Genomic DNA, 18946 nt, shown 5'->3' with positions numbered 1-18946 from the left:
TGAGGTTTGTGTCTTGGTATATCAGTTCTGACAGAGGAAAATATAATTTAAAATACAAATTATCATTTTTTTTCTAGATAATTAGATAATTTACAAGGCATTCTAAAAAACAGCGGACTGAAATCTGTTATATACATAGAGCAAATTTTAATTTGTATATGATTATTAGCTGTGAGTTTTTCTTAACTAATTGAAAAACTTCAAATTAGTTTATTATTTGGAATTTGAACAGAAAAAGTAGAAAATTCATAAAAAATTTCCAGTTGAGCCGAACTAGGACAACCGTGAGCCTTATTATTATTAAATTAATTAAACTATGGGTGTCCCGTAGCTGCCTTATAAAAAAAACGGTTAACGTCGTTTTTGGCTGCCAGTGCTACCACAAATAAATGGCAATTGCAGTTCTAACGGTAACTTCGCAACTTCTCAATTAAGAACAGACCTTTCGTATAAGAAGTGAACATATACGCCCTTCCAATCTTGTGATTGGCTGCCAGGCTTTGATTAGCTTACCAATAAACTGACTATGTGGGCGTTACGCACCTGCGCAGTGTGTCCAGCATCCTGCGGGCAGGACAACCCCCAAAAAGCACAATGAATGTCCATTTCTGGGGGCGCATATCCCACAAATCGCTACACTGTCCACAGTCAACGCGGCTACTTCGAAACGCTTGCACGATGCTAACGGAATGTGCCAACAATATTCGAAATGAGTGTCGCCTGCGGTTCAGTTATTCACAATTATTGATAAATTGCACTTCCGATACGTTAAAATTTTAGAATACCAATCAAGTGGATAAACCTAGCAAGTTCAAGTGCTTGTGCGTGCGTGTGTTTGTGTTTTTAAAAGCGGAGCGAGTGAGCGTTTTTCAGTTCAGTTATGGATACGGCGAAATTGGTAAGACTACATGAGAAAAGTCGTGCTTAGCAATTGTTTAAAGCTTTAATTCAGACATATGATAAATAAATACTCGTGTTCTTAACCCTAAATATGTATGTCAGTTATTGTCAGCCGTAGCTCAAGGTGTAGCCCATGTTCTCCATTAGCGTCTCCTTTATGGCCGGCTGCAGGGCGCGTTGCATGTAGGTGGTCAAGAGACCGCGCACTCCCATGGAGAAGAGCTTCTCCAGTTCATTGGACATGGCATCGCCTACTAACTGCTCCCGTTCCCCACCACTGAAGATATCGGCGAAGGCGCGTGCATCTGGCTCCACCATTTGCTGCAGTTGTTCATCCGAAAAATGCAGCACATCCTCGTTGAAGTTAATTTCATCCGCCAGTTGCCGCCTACGCCTATTGGGGAGCTCACGCCGCCTCCGCTTGCTGAATTGCCGCCGATAGAAATTGTCGCCATTCACATCATAGAACTCGTGTGAGTTCAGCTCGTGGCTGTCGAAACTCAGACTATGATCCCGCTGCGTGGTTTGCTCCTGGTGCTGATAGCCACTGCGTATGTCATAGTCTGGCTTGTGATATTTGCCCCAACGCTGCGATCCGGTGCTTCCCATAATGATGTGTGGCTCTCCCAGTTCCACTTGCGGGGCTGACGGCGGCGGCGGAGGTGATGATGTTCCGTCATAACCGGCAAAGCCAAATCTACGCTTAGAGTTCTGGCGATAACGTATGCCACTTGGTCCCTGACAGCCGTGAGCGAACACTGATATAAATCCCGGCTCTGCGAAATGCGAGTCCGTGCGCACAGAGGCTGCGCCCAGGCGACGCGACTGCTCATGGCCGGCTGCCGACTCAAATCCAATGGGCACGGTACGGAATTCAATGCCCGCATGTCTCAGTCGCAGTATCATGTGGCAACGACCACCCGTCGGCTGGAGCACCACCTTACCGCTTAGCGTCAGGTCCGGAAATATGAGACGAGTATCCAGCGTGGAGTTCTCCGTGCTAAATTTACACTTGTCGATTTCCACCCAACGTGTGGCGGATTTGCCCGGCGGTACACGCACCTTCAGATCCTCCACATCCACACGCGATATGGCCAACTTGTGTGGCTGTCTATGTTGCTGGGATGCCAGCAGCTGCTCCAGCTCTAGGGCGTCCGAGGGGGCGCCCGTGCCCACAAATTGATGGGGTCGGGTTCGCCTCTGCATGTGCTTGGCATGATAACCCCGACCAGTGCTGCCAATATTGTAAAAATCTTCCTCTGGATCGGAGTGCTGCCCATAAAAGCTGTGATACAGATCATAGGGACTCTGATTGGGCCGATCCCACAACGAACGCGAGCTTTTCGTTTGCGAACTCCGCCTGCGCATGTGTTCCAGAGCATTCTCAAGACGATTGGAGCAACGATGGGGCGCTGTATAGGGCTGACAAGCAACCGCTGTTGCAAATTACACATTAAATGGGTCAAGTTGAGTCAATTATCTGCAATTAGCTTACCCTGAAGCATTGCGAAGAGCAGAGCAAGCCAAATAAATTCCGATCCTGGCATTGCACATTGAAGACACTCAAAAAAGAAGACCGTACGCGTTCACAGCTCAACCCAAAGTGCGCGGCAGCAATGGCCCAGCAAATGAAACGGTTTCGCTTCCATAGACAAAGACGACGACGAAGAAGAAGGCGACAACGAAGACGACGATGACTATGATGAAGCCCAGCCGTGTCACTGCCTTCTCAACGTGTGCTGTGCAGTGAAAGTGTTTTCCACGACAACCAATTTGCCGCACACAACGCACGCCAGCGTGGAAAAAAAGACACTACCCACTTAAAAGACGCAGAAGAAAATCATTGTAGTATGCTGCTGCGTCGTGGCCTCAAAGTAGATCAAAGTAACGTACGATCCCAAAACAAACACGACAACAACAACAACAACAACATCAACAATAGCAGCAGAGATTTCGCTGCTTGCGTCGCTGTCGACGCTGTTTCGTAACGGCACTTGCGGGCGCGCATGCGTCGTAATCTCCCCCCATTGTTTGCAAAAGTTCAAAGTTGATCAATCCGCCGTCATGTAAATGAGGGGGCGGACGCATAGGCTTAGGCCATACGTCTGTCAATCGCTTGTCTTCATGCTGACAGCCATGTTTGTTTTGCCAAATTGCAATGGCAAACATAATTGACTGCACTTATTACGCCTTATGTCTGTCATCTTTAGACTGAATGCACCGTTGCTTGCAGGAGAGAGCTGGGCCTCACTGCAGTGCAAAAACAGAAGGGTGGCAGCGCTCTGTTGACTGTCAGGGTCATCGAGGTGCAATCGATATTTTGAATCAGGGTCACCTTTTTATTTTCCTGTCTGGCGCGCTTGCGGCGCTGGGTTGGTTTTGGCTTGACTGTACGTGTCAGAAATTCAAGTTTTCTGCTCCAGTTGCCTGCTTTATTGAATTACTAGCATATCCGGCTGGCGTTGCTGCGCCGCAACTCCGGTTCTTGTTCCGTTTCTATTTTCATGGCTCTAGATGTGGATCCCCTTTCGCGTATTTGCCGAAGCAGCGACTCCCGTTCCTGTCCCGTTTCTATTTCCATGGCTCTAGATGTGGATCCCCTTTCGCGTATTTGCCGAAGCAGCGACTCCCGTTCCTGTTCCGTTTCTATGGCTCTCGATGTGGATGCTAAATGAAACATTTTTATGAAAACTTCCCACACATCATAATCCAACCATCTTTGCAGGAAAATATGAACTTTATTTTATATTTATCACACGATTAACAGATCGTGTTCACAAAGGTCTTTTTAATGAGCCGTTCTAAATTTGCTTCCAAAATGAATGAAAACTATATTTTTTCTAGGATCAGATGTTTAGTTTAGTTAACGCTTTTCGTCACCAACAATGATAACAGCATTTAACATATTCCCTCCATCCATAGGGTCTATAGATAAAATTTAGTGCATATAAATAAATAATTATAAATTAACAACGTTTTAAAAAAGTATATTGAATATCCACAGTTATAAAAGAAGTATCAGATGTTGTTTATTCAAAAAAAAAAATGTGTAAAATGCTATTATACAAAAAACGTAGGACTGGGAAATCTCACTAAACTTAGTAATAAAAACATTTCGACTTTATATTTATATCGTCGAACCAATAGCAGATAATGTAAAGAAGAAGAAAAAATGGTTAATGAACGCAAAAGTTCCGCTTCGCTGTCTGTCTTTGGCGGTTAGTTGAGTGTTCGTGGTATTTAGACTTTACAAATTGTTCGCATGCACTTATTAAATGTCGCATATTTTGCAATTTTTGAATTTGTAACGCCTAATCGCGGAAGCTTTGCTGTCTTCCCACAAGTTTATAGTATGTATGTAGTTGTTGTTGTTTATTTCCATTGCAAAATCTGATACCATATTTCATAACGTTGTCTGTCTAATGGCGACCGCCGACGCATTCGTTGCCCAAAAACTGAGAGAAAGCTTCAGAAAAACACGTTCTGCACTTCTAACTTGCCGCTTTCTACCTCTGCTGGCTGTCTTGCTCGCTGTTGGGCTTGCAAGTAAGAAATAAAGAAAGATACGAGCAAATAGATATATAATTAAGGGTAACTACAAATGATTCTGGAAGGCGGCAGTGCGGAACGCTTTGCACCAGTTTCGGATGGAGAGCCATTGGTTTTTATCTTTTGTTTTGCACTCTACTAGAAGGGAAGAAAAGATATATACATAAGATTGACATATTCAGGTGAGATATGCTGACATCTTTAAGTGCGCCAAAAGATATATACATAAGACTGACATATTCAGGTGAGATATGCTGGCATCTCTAAGTGCGCCAAGTCTTGAGTGACTTTTGAAAATGATATGGAAACTCAGATAAAATTCATTAGGCACCTGAAGACTGTTCAAATTTTTAGGTATTGGTTAGGGATTAAACAAATATAATTAATAATGTTCGAACTAAGATGCTTCGGTTGTAAAACTGATATTACGGAATCAGTCACCATAACTATCGTTCTTTGGTCTGCATATTCCGAAATTTGTTAACTGCTTCGTTTGTTCCAAGGAAACTTTTAGCCTTTAGAAGCTTAGATGCTCTATTTGTGGTTACTAATAAGTGTCGCGTGACCTCTTGTATAGCAGGTACTTGCCTTTCATAAGCCCTGCAGCGGTCGAGAAGACGACAGGATAGTCCTAACCCCAGTTCCGGAAAGAAGATTTCCCCTCCGACGTTTCCTGCCAGCTTAGAGTCGAACGTGTTCCTAACATCAGAAAGGAGCTCCCACTCTAGTTGTGTAGGAATTCTAACTACCTAGTTCTTTACGTTAGTAAGTTCTGGTGCGTGATAACCCGCATGTGTCGGGACCCCACTGTAAGTCGGAATATCTTTGCGTGCGTAACTATCTCTCTTCCAATAATATCAAGGGGCAAAAGATGGAAAATTATATTTATAGTAAAGCATAAGTTAGCTCCTCCAATCTTTGCACGTTGCTGAGTAGGGTGAGATTACTTGCTTTATCCAGCGCTGGCCCCTGTAGTACGACACCAAAGAGTAGTACTGCTTGTAGGATGGCCAGACAGGCCAGATTGGATGTAGGCAATTCCAAAAAATAAAATAAACTCGTGTAGCCTAGGGACTAGGAGCGTCTACATACCAATTTTGGTTAATGTGCGCTCAACCGTGTTCCAAATCCAGGCGTTCATCCAGACGGACGGACATGTCTAGACCTAATATACCCTTTTTACCCTACGGTATGCAAAAAATGAAGATATAGAACGTTCTCCACAAGTTTTTTCGGCACCCAATAGCCTAAAATGAACTAAATTGAAAACTGGGGAGCTATCCACCAGCTCATAAATTTCAATTCCCAATTGCCGCGATAACCACTAGTTTAAAGGCGACTGTAGCATTGTTGTATGGACTGAATGACAGTAGGTAATGAGTACTTGCTCTTATTGAATCAAATTAGCTAATATGACAAATGCCTTGCTTAAAATCATACGAGCACACATCCATTTTCTAGTAATAGCCCCGCAAAGTGAAATGCACACCCTAATGACATTTAGCCGCAGACAGTGCTGGAGAGAGGCGGAGAAAGGGAGAGACAGAGAGAGGGAGAGAGAGAGTTGAAGTGGGGAATTAAAACGAGCCCAACCTCAAATCGGCTCATTAAATGTAAAAGTGTCAACAGACCAACGCTTTATATTGTCATTGTCATAGTCATATACCGATGTTTGATGTCCCACTGTCACTGTCTCGTGCCGGCAGCCGCTCCCCCGCTCCCACCGTTCTCTGAGCTTGGTGTGAATTCTTCTCTGGCCAATTTCGCACTGCAAGTGACAGTAGCAATGACAAAGTTTAAGTCTCTGCCTCTGTCTCCCTCTCCATCTCCAGTAGCAATGGCTCATTACTTAATGGCCCGCACGCGCAAACCCAACGGATTGGGACAGAAAAGTAAAGTCAATTGACAACCACTACTTGTACACACATGAGGTGCTACTCGAGTCGACTGACTCGGCTCGACAAAAGCAAAGCAAGGCGCTAGAAGCTGTTAAACTAATTGCCACAACTTCAATTTACTCAGTATGTCAATGTGACGAGTGTTTTGTTTTATTGTCTTAACCTGTTGTGAGAGAGCCCCGGGTATCGCATTAACGCTTTCGCTTGCACCCAGCAGGTGGCTTTAAAGTTGCTTGCCCTTAAAGCCTAGGCCAACAACCGGCCCACATACAATTGTGCTTTAAGTATTGACAAATTGACGAATATTCGCGCTTAGCTAAAATCAAAGTCATGTTAATTTCCTGCCTCGATATTGCTTCATTTCCTCTTTTCGATAGACGGACTACGGCGAGGCGAAGTCGCATCTGGAGCAGCTGCAGCAAACCCTAACACACCTGGATCCACATACCCATCATCATCCACACCATCCGCACCACCACCATCATCATCACCATCATCTTCCTCATCAGGGGCTGTATCACACAGTTCCCAACACCTCGACGATAACCACAGACTCGGTGGTTTCCTGTGTCACATCCACCTTGCCGGCTCAGGGCAAGTCAAGCTGCAGCAATTTGGACTCAGAGCGCAAGAAATGTTCCAGTCACAACGACTTGGATGTCGGCCACACGCTCATGGAGGCCATCTGCACCCATGGCCATCTTCATGGACAAAAGTCACCCTGTTGCTTGGTCAGTTCCTCGCCACCGCCACTGCCACTGCCACCACCACCACCAACTGTTCCCACAGCAGCGCTAATAAATGTATCGGCAGCAAGCACAAATGGCAATGGCAGCACGCTCTGCAATGGTATGTATGATATGGTATGGGCTGGAGATCCAGAGATTCCTCAAATCCATTTCCACTATCCAAACAATAGGAAAATTAGGCTCGCATCTTGAAGACGTTTTTTTTTCTATCCGCAGTTCTTCACAATTAAATTAAAAATTGTTGCACCCATCTTAAAGCAACTACTTAATACTTGTATATGTATATGATATAGAGCTTCGATTTAAGAAATTTCAGAATACGGTGGTACAATATTAAAAAGTCGTGTTTCGAAATGGCTTAAATAACATTTTTTTAAATAAATAAATAAAAAACGAATCAATATCGACATGCCAGCAAGAACTCTTGAAGTTTTAAAGCGAGGAATACTGACTTTTGTAATCCGAACCCAATCTGTATTGACTTGAATTGAATTACGTGAACCTTTTATTAACTAAAAAAGTTTTTAATATTAAATTTTGTAGTGGAATTAGAATCGGGACATTATATCCATAGGAACACTCGCTGTGAAACGTGATGAGTTTAACGGTCAATTGATGGAAAGCTGCTCTCAAACTCTTGGTTAAAGCTTTTTATTTAACTTTATCTGATAAAAATAAAAAAATTCAACTAATGAAACTTACCGTTCGACCCATATCAGCGATTCAAAACTATGCACTTTTCAGTTCTGTAAATATCTTCTTGAGTCTTGCAAATTAGAGCTTTCTTTAGTATAGAATTTTGATCAGATTATTTAATAATCATACCTTTTTACTATACATATAGTAAGTTTAAATTTATATTACTTTTCTGCTAGAAATGGGAATCACGATTTAGAAAACTAATTAGTAAATCAAGGTCATATTCAACTATATAGTCGAAATATAGATGAACAGAATTCAAGACGAACTACTTAAGTCTTGTTATTTTCTGATGCAATCAATTCTACACTTCTCACTTTATTCTCAACAGATCTGGCACGGGAATCTTCTTGGTACCATCATCATCACCACCATCACCATCATGATGAGCTCGTCATGTACACAGGACCAACGCCAACGGCGGCAGCGGCCATTGGCAAGTTCGGCCTGGACACATCCACAGAGGGTTATTTGAACGCAAGGTACAATGGTAAGCGTCCTCAGCCGGCCGGCAGGCATTCTGCCTACTCCTACCCCATTGTATCCTTACATACGAGTATATGTTATTGCCCTTATCCGTATCTGTTGCTGGGTGCACGGTTTTGTTTGATTTAGATATTTACACGGTTTGTTTATGAATTTTGTTTATGAGTTTTCATCACTAACTGACTGGAAAAACAGCCAGCGGCCTTGTTTTGTTAAACTTTTCACTTTACACACGCGCCTTTTTATTAAACAATCATCGCTTTATGAGAGAGACCTTCAAACATAAAATTTCTTGGACTTTCCTTACGCCAAGTCTGGTGATACTGGCTCACATAGTTACTGAGAATTTGAGCTTCATACAAACAGACAAACAGACGAAGATGCTTCCATCAACTGCTGTTCTCGTGCTAATCAAGAATCGAGTTAGAAGTCAAGAAATCAGAAATTCACTTTTTCTGTAAATATTGTAAAGCCTCTTTAAAGAGCTTGATAGTCATTTATTTTATTGACCAATAAGGAAAACTATAGTAGGAACTTCTGCAATCAATAGCGTTTAAGTCCATGTTATCTTTGCTCCCCAAATGTTTTCCATTCACAATGTCTAAGATTCGGGTTTTTTGTGACTGTTGACTCCCGTGCAGATGACATGCTTAATCTTCGTCCTCAAAGATATCCCGGCGTGCTGCTTAATACGAAATATTATCTAACAAAGGCACGCCCAAAAATAAGAAAAAATTATGTCAAACTTTTGCTAACAAACTCGCTAAAAACATTTTCTTGCATACTCCACACACCACTCTACATGCCCCATGCCACTTGCCACTGCAGTGAATGTTAAAGGCGTGCGGCATGAAAGAACATCAACTTTTTTCGACATACCCGCTGTGACGCACCCGTACTGTTACAGGTAAGTTCAATTTTCTGCCAATTCCCGAAGATGTGGATGTGGATGCCTTGGGTGGGCCGGCGTCTTAATGACAAGACAAGCCGCAATGCGTGCCACAACTTTAAGTCAATCAATATATATGGTTTCTCCCTTTACTTCGGACAGATTTCCATCATCGCCACCTGCGGGCATTTTAAAAAAGAGCGACGAAGGTAAGCATTGCGAACAAAAAAATGAACTTAAAAGGAATTATTAAAGTCATATGCTCATCATTTATTTAAATTATGCGCGTGGGGCGAGCTAGTGGTGGGGCTGGGTGGGACTGGGTGGTACAGAGTGGTGCGACTTTGCCGGCAGAGCACGCGCAAGGTTATCAGTTTTGCATGCCAATAACTCAATTTGTTTCAATTTTATTTTTTATATTAAAATGCAAGAAATCGCGCGCATAATTTACAATAACAATATCGGCGGTAGTAACCACACACTAATCCAATTGGCGGGCTCAGGCAAGGAATTCAATTTGTGTGCAACACGATTTTTTTCTTCTTTTTGTCCTACCAGTTAGTTGATTTTTTATCTAGCTGCTGGCGGAAGGGCAAAGGGTGGGGGTAGCATCATGGGTAGGGGGGCGGTATTGCAATGAGCAAACAAACGACTCAATCACAAGCCACTGAGTGGCTATGAGCATAGGCAGAAGGATGGAGTACGCTGGAGTAAGCGTGCCGCTGTGTACAATGGGCGAAAAGTTGAAGAAAGCGCACAAAAATTACAAATATTACGGGTAGTGCTAACAATACCAGAACAAATGGAAAAAAAAGTTGGCTTAGCAAAGTCTATAAATTTCGTTAAGAATAGTCAGAAGCTTCAAGGAAAGTTTAAGACTGGATTCCATCAGGCTTTCAAAAAGCATCTACTGCAAAAATAATATATTTTTTTTAGTTCAGTCACCCTGTATTAAATCAAGGTATATATAATCGTCAACAGCTTAACTTAATAATATCTACTAATTCTAAGTCAGATTCAGAAGCAGAAGAACACTTTTAATCAAAAGCCACTTAGTCATAAATAGTCTACCACCAACAAATTTTACTTCGAAGCGTAATTATTTATTTACTTGCCATAAAAAAGGGTTTTTTGAATTTTTTACAGATTGCTTACCTTTCTTATACAAAAGCTATATCAGTTGAGATACAGTGGTTCCTTTTACTCTCTCTAAAGCCTCTTAAACCGATAAATTTTAATTAATTAAATTAATTTAAACAATTAAGTTAACATTCCAGTTCAATCATAGATTAGAAAAACATATGAACGTTGCCTTAAAAGATATTAAACATGTCTTCAATCTATTAATTTAATGAACAAAATTATTCCATTGCAGACTAGAAAGTATTCATCGCGAAGATAAGCTTGAAAATATTATTCCTATACTAGTTCGAAACATATATACAGGGTGTGCCATGTTTATGTCGGTATGTAAACATTGAATATCTATGAAAATAAACAACCGATTTTCAAGTATGAGATATTTTTATTTAATTTTGTTCTGCACAATTTCTTCAGACTAATTTTTCAACACTTGTCTACTCAAGTCAATCGGTTCACTAATGACAAAGTTATTCAATATTTACATACCGACATAAAAGATGGCGCACCCTGTATTAAAGCAATAAGTATTAACATATTATTGCTACGAAATAGTTTTACAAGTACTTTCAAAGCTAAGAAAGTAGTTCTTTAAAAAAAAGGAATAATCTTTTCGCTTCTGTCAATATCTTTAGTTGTAAAGAAAAGTTACTGCAAAGATCTCTCCGATTCTTTTATAGTTTCGCTACGTAGATAGATAGGCATGTCCAAGCTATAAGAATTGGATGACGCGTGCTTAAAATATCATATATAGTATTAATAAGTATATTTAACATCTAACTGAAAATTAAGTTTTCGTCAGTTAGAGATAAACTTTGCAAACCAACGCGACCAAATTCCTCCGCTTTTATTAAAATTAAAATTGAAATTACAAGCAATTTCAAATTGTTTATAGCTTTTTTAAGTAATTACTTGTATTTTTGTTGCAATCTGCGATTCTACCTATATTTAAATTTTGCATAATTTCCCTGCACTAATCGTTAGGTTTTCCCCATTGTACGCCTCCGACTGCTGCAGAAGTTGAAACCACCCCATGCCTCTTAGGCGAACAAAACAATGCGCACTCGCCCCTGGCACCAATGGGAATCTTTTACTGGAAAACATACTCCCAGGCACACCCAACAGGTTCTGCAGCAGCTTTGTTGTTATCGTCAATGATGTTTTTGCTTGTCGACACTTGCTCATGGATTATGCAAAGGTATCTCTTGAATTTTTAATGCGCTGCGTCGACTCGTCCTGATGTGATTTTGAGTGAGCACTGATGAGGAGGACAAACAGGCATTCATTCTGCTGGCCAGATAGCAAGGCAGGCAGGCCACTTTGCTGCCACTTAATGAAAAGGGAAACCTGTCGACTCTGTGTGTGTGGGTGGAATCTGGGATAGGGATGGGGTTGGGATGTTTCAGTGCTCTGGTGTGGGTTTGTTTTGACGTTAAATTGCAGCATATTGAACATTTTATGTAGTGGCTGCTGTGCGAGTTTCCCAGTTGTTGCCCTAAATAATTCATGGCTGCTAAATACCTTCGGCCATTTAGCAACAAAATATAATTAGCAGTCACCCCTTACCCCGTTAGCTGCTGGCATGCTGGCCACGGTATTTATGCTGCTGCTTAAATGTGCATAAAAGCCGCTTTCATTTCGTCCTTTCTCCCTATCTCTCGCTCTCACTCTACTGTTATCTCCTTGCAGAAGGAGTCGCTGCTGCTGCTGCCGCATATTGCAACGATGCGGCCACGGTAGCTGCTGTTTCATCTGGCGGTGTGCCATTGGGTGGCCATCATTTCCAGCATAACACCAAAATCGAACATGCGGATTCGACGACGACAACAGCAGCCGTTGCTGCCGCGGCGAGTGCTCAGCAGCAGCAGCAACAACAACAACATCAGCAGCTCCACCAGCAACAGCAGCAACAACATGCCCAGCTGCATCAGCATTCGTCACATCAGCATCAACACCAAGCGCATCTGGCGCCGGTGCACTCGGCCTATAAGTTTACTCACACGGCAGTAATCAGCAGCTCCGGCGTCTATGCCAATCCCACGCACTACGCTCAGCAGCAACAACAACAGCAGCAGGCACATCATGGCACCAATGGAATCTATCGCGAGCTCTCGCCCACGACTGCGGTGGCCGGCACCGGCGAATCGGAGCTCAAGTACGACAGCAGCCCCTACAATGCGACCATCTCCTCCACGTATACGGCTGCACTGCGACCCAATGCCGTCGACTCGACCACGGCCACAGTGTCGTCCAGCGATGCGGAGCTGCGTCTGGATCAGTTCTATGCGAGCGGCGCCATATCCACGAGCCAGAGCATCAGTCAGCGCCGTGGCTCGCTGCAGCTGTGGCAGTTTCTGGTCGCACTGCTAGATGAGCCCACAACCAGGTGAGATGAACGCTGCTTTCTATTAGATTATGTTTAATTTTGTTGCTAAGCTGGTTCCGAAGATGATGATGAAGCCGAAATACTATAATTATCCATTTATCTTTTACATTAAAGTTCTAAAATAGTTGAAATTTTAAATCATACCATTCTTTGTTAATTAAGACAAGAATCTCAGAAAACTACATCTGTTATGGAACTATGCACATATTAGATTAAATTTGTGATTGACGAGATGATTCCGGAGATGATTGATTCTGCAATCTATTAGATTATGTTTCATTTTGTTGCTAAGCTGGTTCCGAAGATGATGATGAAGCCGACATACTATAATTATGCATTGTAACCTTTACATTAAAGTTCTAAAATAGTTGAAATTTTAAATCATACCATTCTTTGTTAATTAAGACAAGAAGCTCCGAAAACTATATCTATTATGGAACTATGCACATATTAGATTAAATTTGCGATTGGCGAGATGATTGATTCTGCATTCTATTAGATTATGTTTAATTTTGTTGCTAAGCTGATTCCGCAGATGATGATGAAGCCGCCGTACTATAACTAACCACTGTAACTTTTAGCTTAAAGTTCTAAAATAGTTGAAATTTTAAATCATACCATTCTTTGTTAATTAAGACAAGAAGCTCCGAAAACTACATCTGTTATGGAACTATGCACATATTAGATTAAATTTGTGATTGACGAGATGATTCCAGAGATGATTGATTCTGCAATCTATTAGATTATGTTTCATTTTGTTGCTAAGATGATTCCGCAGATGATGATGAAGCCGCCGTACTATAACTAACCACTGTAACTTTTACCTTAAAGTTCTAAAATAGTTGAAATTTTAAATCATACCATTCTTTGTTATTTAAGACAATAACCTCCGAAAACTACATCTTTAATGAAACTATGCACATATTAGATTAAATTTGTGATTGACGAGAAGATTCCAGAGATGATTGATTCTGCAATCTATTAGATTATGATTAATTTTGTTGCTAAGCTGATTCCGCAGATGATGATGAAGCCGTCGTACTATAACTAACCACTGTAACTTTTACCTTAAAGTTCTAAAATAGTTGAAATTTTAAATCATACCATTCTTTGTTAATTAAGACAAGAAGCTCCGAAAACTACATCTGTTATGGAACTTGCACATATTAGATTAAATTTGTGATTCACGAGATGATTCAGGAGATGATTGATTCTGCATTCTATTAGATTATGTTTAATTTTGTTGCTAAGATGATTCCGCAGATGATGATGAAGCCGTCGTACTATAACTAACCACTGTAACTTTTACCTTAAAGTTCTAAAATAGTTGAAATTTTAAATCATACCATTCTTTGTTATTTAAGACAAGAAGCTCCGAAAACTACATCTGTTATGGGACTTGCACATATTAGATTAAATTTGTGATTGAAGAGATGATTCCGGTGATGATTGATTCTTCAATCTATTAGATTATGTTTAATTTTGTTGCTAAGCTGGTTCCGAAGATGATTATGAAGCCGAAATACTATAATTATCCATTTAACTTTTACCTTGAAGTTCTAAAATAGTTGAAATTTTAAATCAAACCATTCTTTGTTATTTAAGACAAGAAGCTCCGAAAACTACATCTTTAATGGAACTATGCACATATTAGATTAAATTTGTGATTGACGAGATGATTCCAGAGATGATTGATTCTAATATTTCGAAAATATTAAAGAATACAAAGCAATTGTTCAATTAATCGGCTGCATAGAAAAAATCATCTCCAAACTATAATTTTTAAAGCACTGTTAGTTTAAGTTTGGAGTTTAAGTTTCAGATTGGCACAAATTCATTAAAATAATGCTCACAACAACGATCTTGCGGATTAGTATGCAACGACATAAATGGGGAAACATATTTCAGGGCAATTACTTGCGATGATGGGAAAAAATTAAATTATGAAATACGATTAAATAAGTGATTGCAGATATTAACCTCTTTGCGACTGTAGGAGACCTTGAATTGAGAAATAGAGGTTTTAAAAGGCCTATTTGTGTTATAATTTCCAATTAATTTTAATAACCCTTCTTTTACCTCTTCAGCTAGCAAAAGTTTGAAGTATTTTAGCATTGTTAAGACTAGGATCTCGATATTCTTTGTACATCTTACTAGCCGTAGGGCGAAATTATTGTGTATGATATCTATTAACAAATTGTTAGTCCGCGACATAAATACCATTCGATTCCTGAACTAAGGTTACGTTTAATAGTTCTATTCATATAAATTGTTTGTTATATCGGATTATTATAATGGAAGTCCTTCTTAGTGCACTGAACAATGCCATTTTAAACACCAATATCAGTTTATCGTTTGAGATTAATTAAAAGCCATTATGTTTCATCTCAACTGATAATTACTTTTGATGATACTTCGTGTTTGAGTGCCACTTTTTTGAAAATATATTATTATTAAGATACCTACAATTTGCTTCAGAGATGCTGAAAGCTAAATTCCACACAATTGTTTTTATAGTGAGGTAGTAAAAATGTAATTGTAATACGACTTCGTACGCCCTTCCCTATTGTTTCAGCGCCAGCTGCATTGCGTGGACGGGTCGCGGCATGGAGTTCAAGCTGATCGAACCGGAAGAGGTGGCCCGTCGCTGGGGCATACAGAAGAACCGGCCGGCAATGAACTACGACAAGCTGTCGCGGAGTCTTCGTTATTATTACGAGAAGGGCATCATGCAGAAGGTGAATGGGGAGAGGTATGTCTATCGTTTCGTATGCGATCCCGACGCACTCTTCAACATGGCCTACGGTCATCTGACGGGCAAGGGCGACCAGCACCACCATCAGCTAACCCTCTCGCTGACGAAGCCCGTCTCGGCGGAGGCCTCCCTGCGGGCGCACAAGATGCCAACAACAACAGTGACGACGACGGCGGCGTCGGATTATTACGACGCCGGCTTGCATAAGTATCAGTAGTGTGGGGGCGTGGCTTGCTGGGGGTAGCAGAGGCGTGGCCATTGCTCGTGTACATTGTGTAATTTATTTAGTTACATGCCATACAGTATATACTAATTATAAAGAACACCACACAAACAACAAATCTGTAGAACTCGAGCGTTGAGTTGCAAACAAAACAAATAAAAAATATCGTTTTCTGTTCGTTACATTTATCCCTCTATAAGAATGCATTCAATTTATTCAATGCACAATATTCTGATAAAATGAAAGACAGGAACTCTGAACATCGATATTCACTCCTCCACACGCTTCTTCTTTTTCTTGGGAGTGGACTCATCGTCGGAACCATCGCTACTTGAATTGGAGCTTGTGTTGGCACTGCTTCCGCTTCCGGTGCCACTGCCGCTGTCTAGCTTCCGTTTCTCTGGCCTGTCTGCACCACTACCAGCCAGCTTGCTGGCGTAGCTCTTGACCTTGTCCGGCTGTGGACTGTATGCCCAGTGTATCAGCTGCAGATGCAGCTCTGTTGGTGCTCCGCTCTCCGCCTCGAACAGTTTGGCATCCGCGCTCTTTATTTGCTCCAACAACTTGGCTATGTTTCTGTTGCGCACAATGTCCCAGCTTGTGGTGTCATCCGCCTCTGGGTACATGGTACGCAAATGCTTGTAGTTGCCCTTGGCTTTGTTACCGCCATAGGCGGCCAAGAACTCGGCGGCCAACTCGTCCTTTGGCTCTGGCAATTTGGCCACCACATCGTATGCCAAATAGGCGCGGTTGTCCTTGATGCGGTTCTCTGTTTCAAACTTTTCGAGAAACTCCTCCAGTATTTGTACACCCTCCTTGATGGAATTGATTTTGTCCTCGTTTTTGGTGCCGGAAAGCACACGTTTGGAGCTTCCAATCAACCCCTTGATGGCCAGTCTTTGATAGTCGGGATCGCGTTCAGCCAAAATGCTGTAATTTAAAGAGATTTGGAAGGTGAGAAAATTATGAGCATTATGTAGAATCTGATATTGGAAGAAGAGTATTTCCACATGAAAAACTAGTTCCCAGAAAAGGCAAAAGGAATACGAATATATTACCTTTCCTTCTATAAGAATGATGTTTCTTACAAAATTTGATTTTCATGCATAAATATTTCTCTCAAGAATACTTTGATGGTTAACCAAATTATTTTCTTAAAAGAAACCGCTTATTGTATTTTTTTAACAAGAGATAATGCTCCCCTGTACCCAAGCCAGCTCCTGCAGCTTGTGGGCGTTTTTAATTGCTAATAACTTTCTTAGAATTGACCGATTTCGATGCAATAATGTAATTTACTTTATTTACGAAGGCAAAGTCTTAATTTTTGACAGTATTGCCGAAATTCTGTAGCGTGGATGAGAGGAAAGTATCTAAATAATAATAAAACACACCCATGTTGCCGAGATATTAGGAGAGTCTACATATCAAATTTTATCAATAAGAGCTTAGTGGTTTACGAAATCCAGACGTTCATCCAGACAAACGATTTGCTCGTCATTCTGATTAAGAATATATATCTTCATGTTGCCCTTCTGATACAGGGTGTAAAAAAATGCAGTTTTTATTTAATTTCTTTTTCTTTATAAATGCTGTACTGGAGAATCTGTTTCTTAGTATTTATGATGAAGTTATAAATGACGCTATCTCAGCTTTATATATATATAGTTAGTATAGACGAAATAATGTAACAAAAATAATATAAACCATTTCTAATCACGTGCAATGGGGCTTTAAAAGTTTACATATAAATAAAATATAAATGATCCTGGATGTAGAATGTAGATGTGGTTAGAACTCGAAATACGTATTGTGATGAATTCAAATACTTTCGAAATGGTTCAAAACTGCTTCGTCTGTTATAGACTATCACGATATGGTGCCCCTAGCCCTCTGCTAGCTTACATGATTTAGCAATCATTTCAATTTCTAGGCTCAGGAGTTAATGTTGGCAGTTATGAAAAGTTAATATCACATATCCTTTCAATTCAGCAGAACTGATAAATGCGATGAGTTCCCAGCAGTCCAATTAACGGAGGAAAGAATATTGATATCTCTCAAAACAGATGCATATTTATTCAGATATAAGTAGCAAAGAATATAAGCAAAGCGTGGAATGTGCCAAAAATGTGACTAGCTATTTAAACAAGTATTGTGCACACAGAGCTCAAATGGATGCGCCACAAAGACCCAGACAAATACAGTGGATGAGGAAGAGGGAGAGGGCGAGAGAGAGAGAGAGAGAGATAGAGTAAGAGGGAGCGTATGCCGGCAGCGCTGGAGCTCGCTCTAGACAAAACTATATTTCCGAGTCGGGTAATATCTATGCGTGTGCGTTATAAACGCTCTAAAACAGTGACATGACATCATAGCAATCAATGGCTGGCCAAACATTGAACGGCGACCTTCGGCTGTGGGGCAAACGTTTGTCATAATAAGCAGCCGCTGCTAATTAATATGCGCCCACAAATCCAGAAAGAAAATAAATAAACAAATAACTTACTTCAGAGTAGCCAGGGCGGCCTCCTTGTCCTTGAAACCCAAGCCGGGAACTGTTTCCACTTTGTCCTCACTGTCAGTCTTTGCATTCTTGTTGGACGCACCGCCGCCATTCTCGGCCAGCCATTTCTCGAAGACATCGATGGCCTCATTAATGTTCTTCAATTTATCTGCCGCCTTTGTCACTACAGGCAATTATATATATAGAATAAGTGACACATACAAATGCATGTATAGATCAGTGTATAGATTAATTATAACTTATATATGTATGTATATACTGTCGGTATAATTAGAAAACAACTTACATGTCAGCACCCGTTTAGCGCGTCCCAACAAACCGCGAACGGTTAACTTCCGATACTGCATATCATGGCTCTCCAGCAACTTCAAAGTCTCCAGCGCCTTCTCCATATCCTTGAATCCAAATTTCGAATCACCCTCCGACATTTTGTATTTTGAACTTAATAATCCTCAATGAAAATAAACAAGACAGCGACTGCTTCGCACTGGCGTCAAACTACGACTGATTTGGTCGACACCAATATTTTGAGCTCACCAGCCCGCTGCTCGGCCATTGAAAGAGCACGCCGGAGAGTCGCTGAGCGTGACAGAGAACGGACCGGCAATTAGATAAGTGCCGCAAAATAAATGGATGATGACAGCACCACAGAACCACCAGGAACAGGGGAAACCAGTTTGTTTTTGTTTGGCCGCACGAGTCGAGCAAAACAAAGACGCCAAAACCAAGACAGCAAAGGTATGTCAGCTGGCTG

General features: G+C 41.1%; 3 protein-coding genes across 3 annotated transcripts; 1 reads left to right on the top strand and 2 right to left on the bottom strand.

The window, feature by feature from the left end:
• Positions 1–880: 880 nt before the first annotated feature.
• On the top strand, positions 881–15668 carry LOC115620973 (ETV5-related protein Ets96B). The gene is made up of 7 exons (XM_030514494.1): positions 881–898; positions 6725–7196; positions 8127–8285; positions 9110–9188; positions 9333–9379; positions 12006–12696; positions 15272–15668. Exons 1-7 carry the CDS (start codon positions 881–883, stop codon positions 15666–15668), a joined length of 1863 nt encoding a protein of 620 aa, XP_030370354.1.
• Positions 1009–2405, bottom strand: LOC115621884. The gene is made up of 2 exons (XM_030515711.1): positions 2396–2405; positions 1009–2336 (listed from the first exon to the last, which is right to left on the bottom strand). The coding sequence occupies exons 1-2, from the start codon at positions 2403–2405 to the stop codon at positions 1009–1011; spliced, it is 1338 nt and encodes a 445-aa protein (XP_030371571.1).
• Positions 15669–15839: 171 nt separating the features above from the next.
• LOC115621285 lies at positions 15840–18672 on the bottom strand. The gene is made up of 3 exons (XM_030514888.1): positions 18479–18672; positions 18175–18355; positions 15840–16604 (listed from the first exon to the last, which is right to left on the bottom strand). The coding sequence occupies exons 1-3, from the start codon at positions 18618–18620 to the stop codon at positions 15944–15946; spliced, it is 984 nt and encodes a 327-aa protein (XP_030370748.1). The 5' UTR covers positions 18621–18672; the 3' UTR covers positions 15840–15943.
• Positions 18673–18946: the final 274 nt, after the last annotated feature.

Source organism: Scaptodrosophila lebanonensis, unplaced genomic scaffold (genome assembly GCF_003285725.1).
Source record: "Scaptodrosophila lebanonensis strain 11010-0011.00,11010-0021.00 unplaced genomic scaffold, SlebRS2 tig00000024-arrow-pilon, whole genome shotgun sequence".
NCBI classification, from domain to species: domain Eukaryota; kingdom Metazoa; phylum Arthropoda; class Insecta; order Diptera; family Drosophilidae; genus Scaptodrosophila; species Scaptodrosophila lebanonensis.
This window is presented reverse-complemented; position numbering and strand designations above follow the sequence as displayed.